This window comes from Mytilus edulis, chromosome 8, assembly GCF_963676685.1.
Source record: "Mytilus edulis chromosome 8, xbMytEdul2.2, whole genome shotgun sequence".
In the NCBI taxonomy this organism is placed as follows: Eukaryota; Metazoa; Mollusca; class Bivalvia; order Mytilida; family Mytilidae; genus Mytilus; species Mytilus edulis.
In genome coordinates this window covers 2,489,172-2,509,702 of record NC_092351.1, presented here as the reverse complement: position 1 = coordinate 2,509,702, position 20,531 = coordinate 2,489,172, and the positions used below count along the sequence as shown (strand labels likewise).

Below are 20,531 nucleotides of genomic sequence, written 5' to 3'. Positions count from 1 at the left end.
GCACATTTTTATCAAATTTGCAGACATTATCATATTTCAGATCAGCATCTATCTTAGATAGAAGTTCATGGATTGTAATAAATTTAAAAAAACAAACCATGAATTACTTTATACTTGAAAATTGGATTAAGAGTAAAACATGCACCCTCCCGAGTCTGAAGTACTCGCAAAATATATAGCTGTGTATTGCTGAGTGTTTGTTTCGTCTACATTGGATAGAGGGGGTATGATCTCTCTAAATATGTTTTACCCCACCGGATGTTTTGCTCCTGTCCCAAGTCAGGAGCCTCTGGCATTTGTTATTAGTAGTCTTATAAGTTTATAAATTTTAGTTCATTTAGTTGTTCAGAAGTTTCATATGACGTCCATTTTCACTGACTATAAAAAAAAAAGAAAAAAAAAAGATGTGGTTTGATTGCCAATGAGACAGCTCTCCACAAGAGATAAAAATGACACAACAATTAACAACTTCAATAGATTACCGTACGGCCTTCAACATTGAGCAAAGCCCATACCGCATAGTCAGCTATAAAAGACCCCGAAGTGACAATGTAAAACAATTCAAACGAGAAAAGTAACGATCTTATTTATTTACAAAAAATGAACGAAAAACAAATATGTAACACAAAAACAAACAATAACCACTGAACTATAGGCTCCGGACTTGGGACAAGCACATACATACATAATGTGGCGTGGTTAAACAGTACACATCTTTGTTTAGGGGCAAGCTGAAGTGCGCATTTGAGTGCGGGATTTTCTCGCTGTGTTGAAGACCCATTGGTGGAGCTGTTTTGTTTACTCTTTGTTCGGGTTGTTGTCTCTTTGAAACATTCCCCATTCCTATCTCTATTTGAACTTGTAACCTTCCGACTTTTTTCTGTCTTGACTATATTTGGCATTAAATTAAAACAATACAAGAAAAATAAACTAAACAGTACATCTTCAACAAGAAAATTTAATTTTAAAAATGCGGACAAAAGTCAAAAATAGATTGCAGCGAAAAAATTCAACAGCTTTATAGTCATTTGAAATAAATAATTGTTCAGAGGTGGTGTTCTCGAAAGTATCCTAAGATTCGTCGTAAGTCATAGATAAGACCGATTTTAGAATGGACTTAGGATCGACTTAGGACACTCTTAAGTTGCGTCTCGAAGCTATCTCAGACGCAACTTATGTTAGGACGTCCTAAACATATCCTATGTGCGAAATCCTAAAAAGTTAAAGTAATTGTTTGATAAAACATTTATTAGAGACGAAACCAATGAATAAAATTGTTTACAAAATTTTTTAATAACAAGTATTTAATGAAATGCTTGATTTCAAATGTAGTTATAAAATAATTTCAAAATAAGATTTTGATATAAACTGTAAAACAATTTGTTTTGAAATGAGAATATTGAATTCGTAGTGTCATCGTATCGTAAAAACACGAAGTTCAAAGTTCAAAATCATGCACAATTTCTTTATACGAGTTAATAACCGATGGTGAGTCTCTTTTCACGCTCATATTCACGGAAACAAATGAGAAAAAAGCATGCACAAAGTTAGGATGAAGATATGATGATCTTAAGACACCTAATTATGTGTCCTAAAGTTAGGACGAAAATGTGATATATCCTAAGTTAAGTGATCTTCGAGAACACGACTTAGGACAAAAACTTGTCATTAGATGGTCTTAGGACACGTCCTAATCCTAAGATAGCTTCGAGAACACCACCTCTGATTTACAACTCGTTACTTTTTCAAATATAAACATTCGAATTATTTTTGTTTTTTGTTTTTTGATTACTAATTTCCAACATTATTAAAAAAAACCTTGTGACTTCGAAATTGAGCAGACCATAAAAGCGACGATGATCATTATCTTTCTTCTGTTGTGAGTTTAAATTAGTCATTTGGGTCATAAATTGATATATATTTTATTTTGAAAAAGGGACAGTCCTGTTGTCTTCTACGTCAATAAAACACCACAAAAAAATAAAACAAATAAAAATGGGGTTACATTCATTCGTCAACAAACGAATACATCACAAGAATACAAATTTTTCCAAAAAAAAAAAAATTGTGAGAATTTGTGTAGGACTTGAATGGCCAAGGCAAACTGATAAAAAAAAATTTGAATGAATCGATTTATTGTAGCGTTTTTATTAGTTTATTTTTATTGTATTTAGTAGTTTTATTCATGTGTGAGTGTTAGATGTCCAGGTGCCGACTGGTGTCTCGACGGAGTTAAGGATGGATACCAACATGAACCGTCGGGGAACCGACACGGAACCGACGAGACACCGTTGGCCACTTAGTATATAAGAAAGTGTGAAAGTGTGAAAGTTAGTTATGTTGAAGTTGAGTTTGATGTTTAGATAAGTATTAGTGAGGAGCAGCTGATGATTTTTTTTATTTATACTGTGACTACATGGAATTGTAATCTGTTGTATATATTTGAAGAGAATGATTAAATGATTAGATTTTATATACTGTCGTGGTTGTACTATGCCAACATTACTACCAAATAAAAGAGTACAAATACGGACACGTTACAAATGGTGGCAGCGGTGGGATCGCTCATTCCAGTAGAATTAATTAGGAAGGATTTATTTCAAATGTGATTGATTTTGATTGTAATGGAAGATTCGAATAGAGATGGAACAAATTATGAGAGTTATCCAATGGATTTTACATGTGTTACAATGATCATCAAATTGCTCCTACATATTATGGAAATACTCAGTCTGAGATATTTTCTCCTTCTGGTCAACAGAGGATGTATTGTCCAGGTACAGATGTTTATAGTTATCCAAAACCAGTATCGGTTCCGACACTGACGGCGTCGGAGCCATTGACACCGTCCGGAGCATTTAATCCTCGAGAATCTTACTTACATCCGAGTATGACAAGTACACCTATCCCTGAACATTGTGTTGCAGAAAATAGTAATAACGAGAAAAGTTTCCGAAACAACAGGAATTCTTTTAAATGGAGGGGATTTTTCGTGAAATGGATTATTTCTATAGCGATAGTGACAAGTGTGATTGGAGGAATTTTAACAATGAATCCATTTTATGATGTGGTATGCTGGTTTCGGGAAAACTACATAGTGATTCCAACTACCGTTTTTATTCTGTTTATGTGAACAGTGATTTTCAAAATGTTTGAGGAATATCAATCGCTAAAAGCTAGCATAGGAGTTTAGGAAGGTCGACACAAGGGATTGTACTTATCCAATGACTACACCAAAGGTTAGACGGAAATTGACATTCCATCCCGAAATACCAAATGAAACAATATTGTCAACTGGTGATGATAAGAATCGATCGAGTTATAGATCTGAAACCCAAGCGAAGCAAACATTCAGTTGTACAGGGAAAGACATTTGGGCAGATTTCTTGCGTTATTTTGAAAATATTGCTATATTAAATGAATGGAATAATGATTGAAAACGGCTAGTTTTCATGACAACACAAAGAGACCAACCAGAGACATTTATGCATGGACTTTCTAAGGAGATTCAAACAAATTGGGATCGTTTAATTGAAAGCATGGAATTACGATTTGGACATTCAAATATGAAAGAAAGTTATCTCGCTGAAGCAAGGCTAAAAAGAAGAACACCAGGGGAATCGTTCAGAGATTTAGGACAAGCAATAGAAGATTTATATAGTTGTGCAGGAAAATAACATTCGAACATTTCATGATGCTTGTGGAGAATCTGAAGATTTCAGGATGGCAATTCGACGTACAAAACCTAAGACACTTCAGGAAGCAGTGACGAGTGCTATGCAAGAAGAATGCATACGCATAAACGAACGAAATTCTAGTAAGTTGGTTTATGAAGTTGAAGAAGAAAGAAAAATTCGTGGCGATGATAAGTTTCCAAAAACTCGAAAAGAAATCAGAACTCTAGTATTCATGGACAACAAAGACGTACATATTATATATATCCTTGCAATTACTGCTGGAAAACAAATCATACAGTGGACAAATGTTGGAAAAAGGAAAACGATACTAGTATTCAGAAGTCAAACACCACCGTTCGACGGAGTCAGGGTACCGACCAACAGTTAAACGGGGATCGGTCGGAGCAGTAGGTCATGCTCCGAGCGGCGGTTTCAAAAGGCCTAGCAAAAGTGAATTGGAAAGTATTCTTGATAGATCAAAGATGTCAATAAGCACTCAAACTTGTGTTGAGGACATTGATGGTAGTTACATGGATTACTTGAAACAGTTGAACGGTTCTTCTGTACAACAAAAAGTAGACCAGAAAGTAACTCCTGAATGTTTTCATTCACAGGTAGATCAAAGTGATAATACATCTTATTTTCATGAAGGGAATTATAATGTGAAAACATTGTCTACAGAATTTGACTTTCTACAGGACAATGGAAAGGATGAATCGGACATTGGGTCCAATAATGTAGCATTCTTAACAAGGGTGAATGGAAAACCTGGTATGGTGGTGGATGGTCAACTGGAAGGATCTCCAATCTCATGGAAAATAGATACCGGGCTGAAAGGACCTTTATAACAGAGGAAAACTACCGAAACATTCTGCCTGATATCAGACCTTTGCTTCGTCAAATGGAAACGAATTTCGAAACCGCAAATGGAAGTTGTTTAAATGTGTTGTGTACTGCAGTTATGACATTGTCTTTTGACGAATTTTGTGTAGATTTTCCTATAATTGTTGGAGGAGTTAAATCTAATTTGTTAGTAGAAGACTTTATAAAGTGTTTTCGTTGTCATTGGGATTGGAATACATCTTTGGAATAAATAGAAAGAATATACCATTTCAGAAAAACGGTGTCGATAATCGATCAAGTAGAGTAATTGCTTTAGAGACTATTATGGTACCTGCTAAACATGTAGTCGTTGTAAAATCGGGACTAACAAGAAAGGTAGGAGATACTTCATCGAATATCTCTGATGTACCTTCTCCGGCGAGAAGTTTTATGAAAAACAATGGATTGGCGCTAGCAAGAGTTCTTGTGAATGCATCTCATGGATTAATTTATTCCAGATTATTTAATGCAACCAGTACAGATATTATTTTGTACAAGGGAACGCATATGGCTCTGTTTGTTCAAGTTATGAAGATCGATGAAAATATTGAGGTAGAGTTTGATTATGTAGACGTTTGTCACATTGATGAGGGAAAATGTAAGACTGATGAAATATTGCCTCAATATATGGATAAGATGTTTCTAGATGGGAAAAAGTTTTTAACCCAAGAACAGTCCGATCAATTTAAGAAGGCGTTAATGCACTACAAAGATGTATTTGCAAATCCTGATGGAAAACCTGGAAAAACTTTGTTGGGAATGCATTCTATTAAATTACACGACGAAACACCAATTAAAGAACCCCCGAGAAGAGTACCATTGTTTAAAAGACAAATCTTAGCAGATGAAGTAGAGAATTGAAAGAAGAAAGGTATCATAGAGAAATCATGTAGTCCATGGTCGGCTCCCATTGTTTTGGTGCAGAAGAAAGACTCATCATGGAGACTATGTGTAGATTACAGGAAAATAAATGAAAAGACCATAAAAGATCCGTATCCGACACCAAGAATTGAGGATAAATTAGATGCCTTAAGTGGATCTCAGTGGTTCACCTCATTGGACTTAGATATGGCTTACCATCAAATACCAATGAGACCCAGTGACAAAGAAAAGACTACTTGTTCAACTCCAAACGGCGGACTTTATCAGTACATTTCAATGCCCTTCGGACTATGCAATGCGGCATCAACGTTTCAGAGAATCATTGAAGCAGCAGTTAGTGGACTCCAATGGCATATTGCAGTGCTATATCTAGATGATATTATTGTTTATGGAAAATCTTATGAAGAACACCTTCCCAACCTATGCAAAATCATGAACAGACTTAAAATAGCTGGACTAAAACTTAAACCGAAAAAATGTACATTATTTCGACACGAAGTGCAATATTTAGGACATATAGTTTCAAGAGAAGGTATACGAACAGACCCAACGAAAGTTGAATCCGTTTCAAAAATGGCGCCTCCACAAAATGTGAAAGAACTTCGATCGTTCTTGGATTTTTCGTATTATAGAAAATTCATCAAAAACTTTTCTTTAATAGCTAAAAAGCCTTTTTTGAACTAACGAAATCAAATAATAAGTGGAATTGGATAGAGGAATGTAGTAAAGCCTGTAAAATTTTAAAGAACAAATGAATTTCTTAGTCCATCTTAGCTTACCCTAGTGTTGATGGAGGTGAATTCATATTAGATTGCGATGCAAGTCAATACAGTATTGGAGCTATCTCAGATGCAGAATGGTCAGGAGAAGGTAATTGCGTACGGAAGTGGGACGATCCAAAAGCCAGAAGTTACTTATTGTGTGACTAGAAAAGAACTTTTAGCCGTAGTTTACTTTGTAAAATATTTTAAACATTATCTGTTGGAACGTAAATTTACCCTCAGAACAGATCACGTTTCCTTAACTTGGCTGTTTAAATTCAAAGAGCCAGATGGACAAATAAGCCGATGGCTGGAACACCTTAGTTCGTATGATTTAAAAATAATCCATAGACCGGGAAAACGTCATGGTAATGTTGATACGCTACCAAGAATTAAGATATTGGAAGAGGAATATTGTGTCCAGTGTAAACTACCTTGGAATTATAAGTTTAAAGAAAATGAAGGCGCAAATCCTGTGTTTAAGAAAAACGATGTAGCAAATTCAATTGAGACAATTGTTAATGCAATAAATGATACAAGTACTGTTAATGCGAATGATACACCAAAGCCACAAGGAAGGCGTCCCAATGTTCCTAAACGTGCAAAACAACGAGAGCAGCCATCTATTGACGTAACACCATCATCGGTATTTACAATGCAACAAGAGGATAAAGACTTTAGTGAAATTGTAACATTAAAACTGAACAAAGCGGAAAAGCCAACTTTAGAATCATTCGTGAGTAAGAGTCAATTTTTTAAACTCTGGATACAGAAATGGGAATTGCTACAAATAAAAGACACAATGTTATGTTATTATTGGGAAGACAGTGAAAAGATTAAAATGTGGAGAATATGTACTCCGAAAGTTTTACAAAAGTATGTGTTATGGCATATTCATGACTCTCCAATAGGAGCACATCAAGGAATAACGCGTTCTGTAAACGTGCCAAACTTTGCCCGTTCTATTGGCCAAAAATGAATCAACATGTAAAAGATTATGTACATACGTGTGACGTTTGCGAAAAGAAGAAGCAACCACCACGTTCAAAACGCCATAAGATGAAATCTTACATAATGGGAGCAAGATTTGAAAGAATAGCAAGTGATATCGCAGGACCATTCCCTTTGACAAACAGAAAAAATGCGTACATTTTAGTAATAGAAGATTATTTCACCAAATTTAGGGAGGTACAATGTATATCCAATTAGGGATATGGAAGCTGAAATAGTTGCGAACGTTCTGCTTAAAGGGTGGATAAAAAGATATGGATGTCCGATAGAACTGCACACTGATCAAGGGACTCAGTACGAGAGTAAACTTATTCAAGGAATATGTAAACTTTTGGGTATATCTAAAACAAGGACGACTGTAGGTCATCCTAGATCGGACGGAATGGTAGAAAGAAGTAATAGACCAGTAAAAGAAATGTTATCGAAATACATTAATAAACATCAAAAAGACTGGGATCTGTACATAGATTTTATGGTTATGGCGTATAACGCGACTCCACATGACGGTACAAACATAACACCTTACAAAATGGTTTTTGAGGACGAAATGAGAATGCCTTTAGACATCGTATCAGGAATTACAACTGAAGAGGACGAAGTGAATTATGACAAAAATAAACATTATTATGTTGTGAGGATGAGAGATGAATTAGAGAACGCGCATGAAATAGCTAGACGCAACTTAGCTAAAGCATCGCTTAAAACAAAAAGAGTATTATGATAGAAATATTAAAGAAATTAACTATTCAGCGGGAGATTTAGTTAGACGGTGGCAGCCTCAATTTATTAAAGGAGCAAAACGGAAATTACAAAGAAATTGGACAGGACCTTGGGTTATTACAGAGAAGTTAACCGATGTTCTGTTTAGAATTAAACACTCAAAGAACTCACCTGCTATTATAATTCATGCGGATAATTTAAAACCCTATCGAGGGGGAACTTCAGTTCTTTGGTATAAACCTAAAACCACTGTATTAGATGCCCCACTTTCATATTTAAGCTATTTTTCGGGTGATGACAGAAACGACGTTACATTGCATAAAGTACCAGAAATCCCGAGAAACACCGACGAAGTACCGTCCGAGAATGAATGTAAGACAAACACTTTAAAAAAACAAGATAAATATAGAGATAGGGTAAAAACGATTGATGCCACTTCAGACGGTAGTGCAGAACCGACCGGTAGTTCGGAACCGACAGGTAGCTCCTGTCTCCGTCCGGTAGTGTCAAAGGATCCGCCAAATTACATTCGCACACGCATCGGTAGAACAATCAGACCACCGCCACGATATATACTGGATAACACCTATGATTAATAATGGATACAATACAATGTGAAATTTGTTTTAAATGGTTGAAAAATAAGAAGAACTTATATAGGCATAAAAGGGAAATTCATGGACATAATAGAACACTGTGGAATTGTACCGTTGAGTCGTGTCCACAAATGTTTAGTAGAAGATCACACATAAAAAAACATTTAAAGAAGAAACATGGAATAAAGACGGAGGTCCATACAGAAATTCCAGTTGCAAAGGGTGATGCTAAGAAAGATATTGAAAACGATAACACTGGAAATATTTATATAACTGTTAAAAACAATCAATATTCAGACATAAGTGAAGGTGAATTTGACAATTCTGTAACACCGGAACATATTGAAAATACAGAGCAGGACGCCGATCATTCAGAAGGATTACTGAATATAGATGATTTTATGGATTATTTTGACACTGAAGATATTCTGGATATGAATAACAATTCAGTAACTGTGGACGAAACAACAAAACCAATAAAATTGGAAATTAAAAAGAAGACAATGACACTTGCTGATGGCACAGTAGAAGTGACAAGGGATAGTCTAATTGCATATTCTGTAAATATGGACGTGAAGGAAATAAATGTAACAGATATTGTTGAAGAAGTTACATCGGTAGTAAATGACTATTTACATAATAAACGTGAGGCTAAGCGCCAGGATATTTAGACTTGTTAATAGCCTATGCTGTTTCATTTATATTTAGAATTTAGCTGACAGTGTGTTTATGGTCATTAGGTTAATAAACTATATATAGTATCATTTTGAAATGGGAATTTTAAGTGCAAGCCAGGGGGAATTGTAGCTTTTTTATTAGTTTATTTTTAATGTATTTAGTAGTTTTATTCATGTGTGAGTGTTAGATGTCCAGGTGCCGACTTGTGTCTCGACGGAGTTAAGGATGGATACCAACAGGAACCGTCGGGGAACCTACACGGAACCGACGAGACACCGTTGGCCACGTAGTATATAAGAGAGTGTGAAAGTGTGAAAGTTAGAAATGTTGAAGTTGAGTTTGATGTTTAGATAAGTAGTAGTGAGAAGCAGCTGATGATTTTTTTTTTATTTATACTGTGACTTCATGGAATTGTAAACTGTTGTATATATTTGAAGAGCATGATTAAATGATTAGATTTTATATACTGTCTTGGTTGTACTTTGCCAAAATTACTACCAAATAAAAGTACAAATACGGACACGTTACATTATGGTATTTAACATTGAAAACTCTTCCCCCAAAAAAAACCACATCTATGCATTGAATAAATAGAAGGTCACTGTGATACATGTATGATCACAACGTAGAAGTATTTATTTTTATGTGTTGATACATTATTGGACCCATTTCCCATGTTATAACAGGAGATCTTAACATCGTTGAAGACCGAGAGTTAAAATAATTCCTCAGTAAAGGACCTAAATATCGTCCCCCGTCAATTATTAATTGGAATGAGTGTCGTAATATCATCCACGACTCACTCCGTACTTACTGTTTAAAATGGATAAAACGGGAAAAAGCTGACAAAACATCTTTGGACTCTTTTTTTAATTTAGTAATGAACATAGTTGATATACGTATTCAACATTTTAAAGAACATTTTACTATTAACTATAACCACAATAAACCTATTTCTCGTATCAAACATAAAGTAAAAGAACTAGCCAAGGAATTTGTTTTTGTCCCGGCCGAGAAAGCTGCTAATAATATTATTATTGTTGGACGTAAATTTTACATTGAGGTTCTGAAAAAAGAAATAACCAATTCACCAACATTCCAACTGACTCCATTTTCAGAAAACGACATATGTAACAAACATAAACTTTTAGCTACCGCTTTACAAGCAGAACCAAATACAATGAAAGTCCCAACTATGTATTGGCTTCCGGAGCTACACAAAACACCTTACAAATATAGATTTATTTCGTCTTCAAGCCATTGTTCCACTACTTAATTGTCTATTCTTTTTACCAGTACACTTGGTACAATCAAAAACCTGATAATAAATTGTTCAAATAAGGCCTTCGAAAATAGTGGAATTAATTACTTTTGGAGGGTCAAGAACTCGTTGGAAGTACTTCATAAATTGCATGCTTATATTGGTGAATCTGTTCACAGTTTTGATTTTTCTACCCTGTATACAGCATTGCATCACATTCTCATTAAGAAAAAAATCAAACACCTAATTAAATGGGCATTTAAAAAGTCAGAATGTGAATATATACGGTCAAACTCTTTTAGGTCATTTTTTAGTATCAATAAACAAAAAAAGTATGTCAATTGGACATGCTTTGGTACTATACATGCCCTTGAATTTGTACTAGATAACATTTTTGTTCGCTTTGGAGATTCGGTATATCGTCAGGTTATCGAAATTCCAATGGGGACTAACTGTGCACCACTTATTGCGGACCTGTTTTTGTATTGCTATGAGTTACAATTTATGACAAAAATCAGCAGAAACAACATCTGATAAACAACTTTAATAATGCTTTTAGATATTCGGATGATATTTTGGCTCTCAAAAAGGCGACTTCAGTATGTATACTAAAGAAATTTATCCTGTTGAACTTACTTTAAATAAAGCTAATACTAACAATGACCACTGCCCTTTCCTCGATCTTGATAGCTATGTCACTAACGGAAAACTTAATACTAAACTTTATGATAAAAGAGATGATTTTTCATTTCCTATCGTTAATTATCCATTTTTAGATGGTGACGTTCCCTTGTCACCATCTTACGGTGTTTATATATCTCAACTAGTACGATTCGCTCGTGTATGTAACAATATTTTAGATTTTAACGAGAGAAATTTATATATTACTGAAAAATTAGTACACCAGGGTTTTCGATATCACAAACTAGTCAAAACATTTACTAAATTTTATCATCGGTATAAGGACATCATTCTTAAATATAGCTCAACATACAGACTTCTTATACGTTTAGGTATTTCACATCCAATTTTTTATGGAAATATTCTTTATAAAGCACACAATGTCAGTATTCACCTCAGAAATTATCAAAACCTTTAAATAGACTTATTAAGAAGGGATATAGTTACGATACTGTTGTCAGATCATCAAAGATTGCATATTTTGGCGTCGATATTGATTTACTTACATGTATAGTGTCTTTGCATCGGAACTAAACACATTTATTCAAAAACCAGTTGTTTATATGGGTTATGTTCTTCTCATATATATTATGATGGTATGACACTAAACCCCTAACGAGAAGGATTGTGCCTGATATCCATATGATGAAATCATAATCTTTCAATCAGTTTAATTGAAGTCTGGAGCTGGCATGTCAGTTAACTGCTAGTAGTCTGTTGTTATTTATATTGTCATTTTGTTTATTTTCTTTGGTTACATCTTCTGACATCAGACATCAGACTCGGACTTCTTTTGAACTGAATTTTAATGTGCGTAGTGTTATGCGTTTACTTTTCTACATTGGCTAGAGGTATAGGGGGAGGGTTGAGATCTCATAAACATGTTTAAGGTGTCAGACCACCAATTAAAAATCCCTATCTGTTCAACCAAAGTTTGCAATTTTCACAGTTTTCTAAATATTTTACCTTAAGTTTAACTTCAAGGAAACCAGGTATATCCTGAATTGTACATGTATCACCTTTCTACATGCCAATTTTCAACCAATGTTTAAAGTCTTGTAACAAATTTCTGATCTTGAAAAGACAGGTACTACCAAAATAACTCCCGGTTTTCTGGAAATCTTAAATTAGTGTACTATGTAGCGCATTAATCCTGAATTTTTAATGCAAACTCATAGACAAGTGAATTTTGGCTCAAAATGTTCTAAATATATTTCCCTTTCACTAAAAGTTTCATTTCTGCAAATTTAATGGTTAGTTTAGGTTAACAATGACATCAAAAGCACTATTTTGTGTCAGAGTAGGACTACTTTTACATACGTTCTAAATTGGAGGGAGTAATTGGTGGTCTGACACCTAAAGAGCCAAAAAAGTTGCTCAGAAATCTTTGCTTTGCTTTATTCTTAATCCTTAGTCAATTTGAAGTCAGAAACATCCTATCTGAGCATAATGTGACTTATATTACAAATTTCACAGCTCAATTTAAACTGACTGTAATGTATGACTTTGATAGAAAATACTTGAAAATTTCATTTTGGACTACAGGAACATAAACTTTCAATATCGAGATCAGTTTTGTTGATTTTTTTCTTGTTTGTTCTACTTCTTAAAAGACTCTCCACAATTTTTACAATGGGTTAAGTAAAAAATCCAAGGTATTGAAGAGTCAAGGAATATTGACCCCCCTTTTTTACACCTGGTGTAAGTAATGGTACTATTAAATGATCAAAAGTGCAGTCATGATCATTTAACTGATTTTATTTACTATCAGTTGATACAACTTAAGGTATAAAACTTTCATTTGAGATAATAAATGGGATTTTTGTGAGTTTTTGCAATGTTTACATCAGGCTATGTTATCTGCCATATTCATACTATGACGCAATGATATAAGGGATAAAAATCGAATAATTTCATTAAATCTTGAAGACAACAACTTTTTTTGGTGGTAAAATAACCATGTTTTAATGTTAATACCACACAAACAACTTACTGTGCATTTATAACAATTTGGGACATTTTTTTAAGTGAAAGCATATTGTCAGGGTGGGAAAAGCTAAAAATAGCACAAATTCAGGTCTAAGGCTCTAAATTTGCAAAATGTGACTTTTTGCCCCCAAAAAGATTGAAATGTGACTACTATCACTTCATATGATTAGTTAAGTAAAAAAAATCAATTGTTTTCTGAATTTGGGTTTTCACCGCATTTCCCTTAAAGGTGTCAGACCACCAATTAAAAATCCCTATCTGTTCAACCAAAGTTAGCAATTTTCACAGCTTTCTAAATATTTTACTTTAAGTTTAACTTCAAGGAAACCAGGTATATCCTGAATTGTACATGTATCACCTTTCTACATGCCAATTTTCAACCAATGTTTAAAGTCTTGTAACAAATTTCTGATCTTGAAAAGACAGGTACTACCAAAATAACTCCCGGTTTTCTGGAAATCTTAAATTAGTGTACTATGTAGCGCATTAATCCTGAATTTTTAATGCAAACTCATAGACAAGTGAATTTTGGCTCAAAATGGTCTAAATATATTTCCCTTTCACCAAAAGTTTCATTTCTGCAAATTTGTTGGTTAGTTTAGGTTAACAATGACATCAAAAGCACTATTTTGTGTCAGAGTAGGACTACTTTTACATACGTTCTAAATTGGAGGGAGTAATTGGTGGTCTGACACCTAAAGAGCCAAAAAAGTTGCTCAGAAATCTTTGCTTTGCTTTATTCTTAATCCTTAGTCAATTTGAAGTCAGAAACATCCTATCTGAGCATAATGTGACTTATATTACAAATTTCACAGCTCAATTTAAACTGACTGTAATGTATGACTTTGATAGAAAATACTTGAAAATTTCATTTTGGACTACAGGAACATAAACTTTCAATATCGAGATCAGTTTTGTTGATTTTTTTCTTGTTTGTTCTACTTCTTAAAAGACTCTCCACAATTTTTACAATGGGTTAAGTAAAAAATCCAAGGTATTGAAGAGTCAAGGAATATTGACCCCCCTTTTTTACACCTGGTGTAAGTAATGGTACTATTAAATGATCAAAAGTGCAGTCATGGTCATTTAACTGATTTTATTTACTATCAGTTGATACAACTTAAGGTATAAAACTTTCATTTGAGATAATAAATGGGATTTTTGTGAGTTTTTGCAATGTTTACATCAGGCTATGTTATCTGCCATATACATACTATGACGCAATGATATCAGGGATAAAAATCGAATAATTTCATTAAATCTTGAAGACAACAACTTTTTTTGGTGGTAAAATAACCATGTTTTAATGTTAATACCACGCAAACAACTTACTGTGCATTTATAACAATTTGGGACATTTTTTTAAGTGAAAGCATATTGTCAGGGTGGGAAAAGCTAAAAATAGCACAAATTCAGGTCTAAGGCTCTAAATTTGCAAAATGTGACTTTTTGCCCCCAAAAAGATTGAAATGTGACTACTATCACTTCATATGATTAGTTAAGTAAAAAAAATCAATTGTTTTCTGAATTTGGGTTTTCGCCAAAAAAGTTGCTCAGAAATCTTTGCTTTGCTTTATTCTTAATCCTTAGTCAATTTGAAGTCAGAAACATCCTATCTGAGCATAATGTGACTTATATTACAAATTTCACAACTCAATTTAAACTGACTGTAATGTATGACTTTGATAGAAAATACTTGAAAATTTCATTTTGGACTACAGGAACATAAACTTTCAATATCGAGATCAGTTTTGTTGATTTTTTTCTTGTTTGTTCTACTTCTTAAAAGACTCTCCACAATTTTTACAATGGGTTAAGTAAAAAATCCAAGGTATTGAAGAGTCAAGGAATATTGACCCCCCTTTTTTACACCTGGTGTAAGTAATGGTACTATTAAATGATCAAAAGTGCAGTCATGGTCATTTAACTGATTTTATTTACTATCAGTTGATACAACTTAAGGTATAAAACTTTCATTTGAGATAATAAATGGGATTTTTGTGAGTTTTTGCAATGTTTACATCAGGCTATGTTATCTGCCATATACATACTATGACGCAATGATATAAGGGATAAAAATCGAATAATTTCATTAAATCTTGAAGACAACAACTTTTTTTGGTGGTAAAATAACCATGTTTTAATGTTAATACCACGCAAACAACTTACTGTGCATTTATAACAATTTGGGACATTTTTTTAAGTGAAAGCATATTGTCAGGGTGGGAAAAGCTAAAAATAGCACAAATTCAGGTCTAATGCTCTAAATTTGCAAAATGTGACTTGTTGCCCCCAAAAAGATTGAAATGTGACTACTATCACTTCATATGATTAGTTAAGTAAAAAAAATCAATTGTTTTCTGAATTTGGGTTTTCGCCAAAAAAGTTGCTCAGAAATCTTTGCTTTGCTTTATTCTTAATCCTTAGTCAATTTGAAGTCAGAAACATCCTATCTGAGCATAATGTGACTTATATTACAAATTTCACAACTCAATTTAAACTGACTGTAATGTATGACTTTGATAGAAAATACTTGAAAATTTCATTTTGGACTACAGGAACATAAACTTTCAATATCGAGATCAGTTTTGTTGATTTTTTTCTTGTTTGTTCTACTTCTTAAAAGACTCTCCACAATTTTTACAATGGGTTAAGTAAAAAATCCAAGGTATTGAAGAGTCAAGGAATATTGACCCCCCTTTTTTACACCTGGTGTAAGTAATGGTACTATTAAATGATCAAAAGTGCAGTCATGGTCATTTAACTGATTTTATTTACTATCAGTTGATACAACTTAAGGTATAAAACTTTCATTTGAGATAATAAATGGGATTTTTGTGAGTTTTTGCAATGTTTACATCAGGCTATGTTATCTGCCATATACATACTATGACGCAATGATATAAGGGATAAAAATCGAATAATTTCATTAAATCTTGAAGACAACAACTTTTTTTGGTGGTAAAATAACCATGTTTTAATGTTAATACCACGCAAACAACTTACTGTGCATTTATAACAATTTGGGACATTTTTTTAAGTGAAAGCATATTGTCAGGGTGGGAAAAGCTAAAAATAGCACAAATTCAGGTCTAAGGCTCTAAATTTGCAAAATGTGACTTTTTGCCCCCAAAAAGATTGAAATGTGACTACTATCACTTCATATGATTAGTTAAGTAAAAAAAATCAATTGTTTTCTGAATTTGGGTTTTCGCCAAAAAAGTTGCTCAGAAATCTTTGCTTTGCTTTATTCTTAATCCTTAGTCAATTTGAAGTCAGAAACATCCTATCTGAGCATAATGTGACTTATATTACAAATTTCACAACTCAATTTAAACTGACTGTAATGTATGACTTTGATAGAAAATACTTGAAAATTTCATTTTGGACTACAGGAACATAAACTTTCAATATCGAGATCAGTTTTGTTGATTTTTTTCTTGTTTGTTCTACTTCTTAAAAGACTCTCCACAATTTTTACAATGGGTTAAGTAAAAAATCCAAGGTATTGAAGAGTCAAGGAATATTGACCCCCCTTTTTTACACCTGGTGTATGTAATGGTACTATTAAATGATCAAAAGTGCAGTCATGGTCATTTAACTGATTTTATTTACTATCAGTTGATACAACTTAAGGTATAAAACTTTCATTTGAGATAATAAATGGGATTTTTGTGAGTTTTTGCAATGTTTACATCAGGCTATGTTATCTGCCATATACATACTATGACGCAATGATATAAGGGATAAAAATCGAATAATTTCATTAAATCTTGAAGACAACAACTTTTTTTGGTGGTAAAATAACCATGTTTTAATGTTAATACCACGCAAACAACTTACTGTGCATTTATAACAATTTGGGACATTTTTTTTAAGTGAAAGCATATTGTCAGGGTGGGAAAAGCTAAAAATAGCACAAATTCAGGTCTAAGGCTCTAAATTTGCAAAATGTGACTTTTTGCCCCCAAAAAGATTGAAATGTGACTACTATCACTTCATATGATTAGTTAAGTAAAAAAAATCAATTGTTTTCTGAATTTGGGTTTTCACCGCATTTCCCTTAAAGGTGTCAGACCACCAATTAAAAATCCCTATCTGTTCAACCAAAGTTAGCAATTTTCACAGCTTTCTAAATATTTTACCTTAAGTTTACCTTCAAGGAAACCAGGTATATCCTGAATTGTACATGTATCACCTTTCTACATGCCAATTTTCAACCAATGTTTAAAGTCTTGTAACAAATTTCTGATCTTGAAAAGACAGGTACTACCAAAATAACTCCCGGTTTTCTGGAAATCTTAAATTAGTGTACTATGTAGCGCATTAATCCTGAATTTTTAATGCAAACTCATAGACAAGTGAATTTTGGCTCAAAATGGTCTAAATATATTTCCCTTTCACCAAAAGTTTCATTTCTGCAAATTTGTTGGTTAGTTTAGGTTAACAATGACATCAAAAGCACTATTTTGTGTCAGAGTAGGACTACTTTTACATACGTTCTAAATTGGAGGGAGTAATTGGTGGTCTGACACCTAAAGAGCCAAAAAAGTTGCTCAGAAATCTTTGCTTTGCTTTATTCTTAATCCTTAGTCAATTTGAAGTCAGAAACATCCTATCTGAGCATAATGTGACTTATATTACAAATTTCACAGCTCAATTTAAACTGACTGTAATGTATGACTTTGATAGAAAATACTTGAAAATTTCATTTTGGACTACAGGAACATAAACTTTCAATATCGAGATCAGTTTTGTTGATTTTTTTCTTGTTTGTTCTACTTCTTAAAAGACTCTCCACAATTTTTACAATGGGTTAAGTAAAAAATCCAAGGTATTGAAGAGTCAAGGAATATTGACCCCTCTTTTTTACACCTGGTGTAAGTAATGGTACTATTAAATGATCAAAAGTGCAGTCATGGTCATTTAACTGATTTTATTTACTATCAGTTGATACAACTTAAGGTATAAAACTTTCATTTGAGATAATAAATGGGATTTTTGTGAGTTTTTGCAATGTTTACATCAGGCTATGTTATCTGCCATATACATACTATGACGCAATGATATAAGGGATAAAAATCGAATAATTTCATTAAATCTTGAAGACAACAACTTTTTTTGGTGGTAAAATAACCATGTTTTAATGTTAATACCACGCAAACAACTTACTGTGCATTTATAACAATTTGGGACATTTTTTTAAGTGAAAGCATATTGTCAGGGTGGGAAAAGCTAAAAATAGCACAAATTCAGGTCTAAGGCTCTAAATTTGCAAAATGTGACTTTTTGCCCCCAAAAAGATTGAAATGTGACTACTATCACTTCATATGATTAGTTAAGTAAAAAAAATCAATTGTTTTCTGAATTTGGGTTTTCGCCAAAAAAGTTGCTCAGAAATCTTTGCTTTGCTTTATTCTTAATCCTTAGTCAATTTGAAGTCAGAAACATCCTATCTGAGCATAATGTGACTTATATTACAAATTTCACAGCTCAATTTAAACTGACTGTAATGTATGACTTTGATAGAAAATACTTGAAAATTTCATTTTGGACTACAGGAACATAAACTTTCAATATCGAGATCAGTTTTGTTGATTTTTTTCTTGTTTGTTCTACTTCTTAAAAGACTCTCCACAATTTTTACAATGGGTTAAGTAAAAAATCCAAGGTATTGAAGAGTCAAGGAATATTGACCCCCCTTTTTTACACCTGGTGTAAGTAATGGTACTATTAAATGATCAAAAGTGCAGTCATGGTCATTTAACTGATTTTATTTACTATCAGTTGATACAACTTAAGGTATAAAACTTTCATTTGAGATAATAAATGGGATTTTTGTGAGTTTTTGCAATGTTTACATCAGGCTATGTTATCTGCCATATACATACTATGACGCAATGATATAAGGGATAAAAATCGAATAATTTCATTAAATCTTGAAGACAACAACTTTTTTTGGTGGTAAAATAACCATGTTTTAATGTTAATACCACGCAAACAACTTACTGTGCATTTATAACAATTTGGGACATTTTTTTAAGTGAAAGCATATTGTCAGGGTGGGAAAAGCTAAAAATAGCACAAATTCAGGTCTAAGGCTCTAAATTTGCAAAATGTGACTTTTTGCCCCCAAAAAGATTGAAATGTGACTACTATCACTTCATATGATTAGTTAAGTAAAAAAAATCAATTGTTTTCTGAATTTGGGTTTTCGCCAAAAAAGTTGCTCAGAAATCTTTGCTTTGCTTTATTCTTAATCCTTAGTCAATTTGAAGTCAGAAACATCCTATCTGAGCATAATGTGACTTATATTACAAATTTCACAACTCAATTTAAACTGACTGTAATGTATGACTTTGATAGAAAATACTTGAAAATTTCATTTTGGACTACAGGAACATAAACTTTCAATATCGAGATCAGTTTTGTTGATTTTTTTCTTGTTTGTTCTACTTCTTAAAAGACTCTCCACAATTTTTACAATGGGTTAAGTAAAAAATCCAAGGTATTGAAGAGTCAAGGAATATTGACCCCCCTTTTTTACACCTGGTGTAAGTAATGGTACTATTAAATGATCAAAAGTGCAGTCATGGTCATTTAACTGATTTTATTTACTATCAGTTGATACAACTTAAGGTATAAAACTTTCATTTGAGATAATAAATGGGATTTTTGTGAGTTTTTGCAATGTTTACATCAGGCTATGTTATCTGCCATATACATACTATGACGCAATGATATAAGGGATAAAAATCGAATAATTACATTAAATCTTGAAGACAACAACTTTTTTTGGTGGTAAAATAACCATGTTTTAATGTTAATACCACGCAAACAACTTACTGTGCATTTATAACAATTTGGGACATTTTTTAAGTGAAAGCATATTGTCAGGGTGGGAAAAGCTAAAAATAGCACAAATTCAGGTCTAAGGCTCTAAATTTGCAAAATGTGACTTTTTGCCCCCAAAAAGATTGAAATGTGACTACTATCACTTCATATGATTAGTTAAGTAAAAAAAATCAATTGTTTTCTGAATTTGGGGTTTCACCGCATTTCCCTTAAAGGTGTCAGACCACCAATTAAAAATCCCTATCTGTTCAACCAAAGTTTGCAATTTTCACAGCTTTCTAAATATGTTACCTTAAGTTTAACTTCAAGGAAACCAGGTATATCCTGAATTGTACATGTATCACCTTTCTACATGCCAATTTTCAACCAATGTTTAAAGTCTTGTAACAAATTTCTGATCTTGAAAAGACAGGTACTACCAAAATAACTCCCGGTTTTCTGGAAATCTTAAATTAGTGTACTATGTAGCGCATTAATCCTGAATTTTTAATGCAAACTCATAGACAAGTGAATTTTGGCTCAAAATGGTCTAAATATA

At 33.0% G+C, this 20,531-nt stretch overlaps 1 protein-coding gene across 1 annotated transcript; it reads left to right on the top strand.

The window, feature by feature from the left end:
- The first annotated feature begins 8,531 nt into the window (after positions 1 to 8,531).
- Positions 8,532 to 9,200, top strand: LOC139486691 (uncharacterized). The gene has a single exon (XM_071271609.1). The coding sequence runs from the start codon at positions 8,532 to 8,534 to the stop codon at positions 9,198 to 9,200; it is 669 nt and encodes a 222-aa protein (XP_071127710.1).
- The last annotated feature ends 11,331 nt before the right edge of the window (positions 9,201 to 20,531 follow it).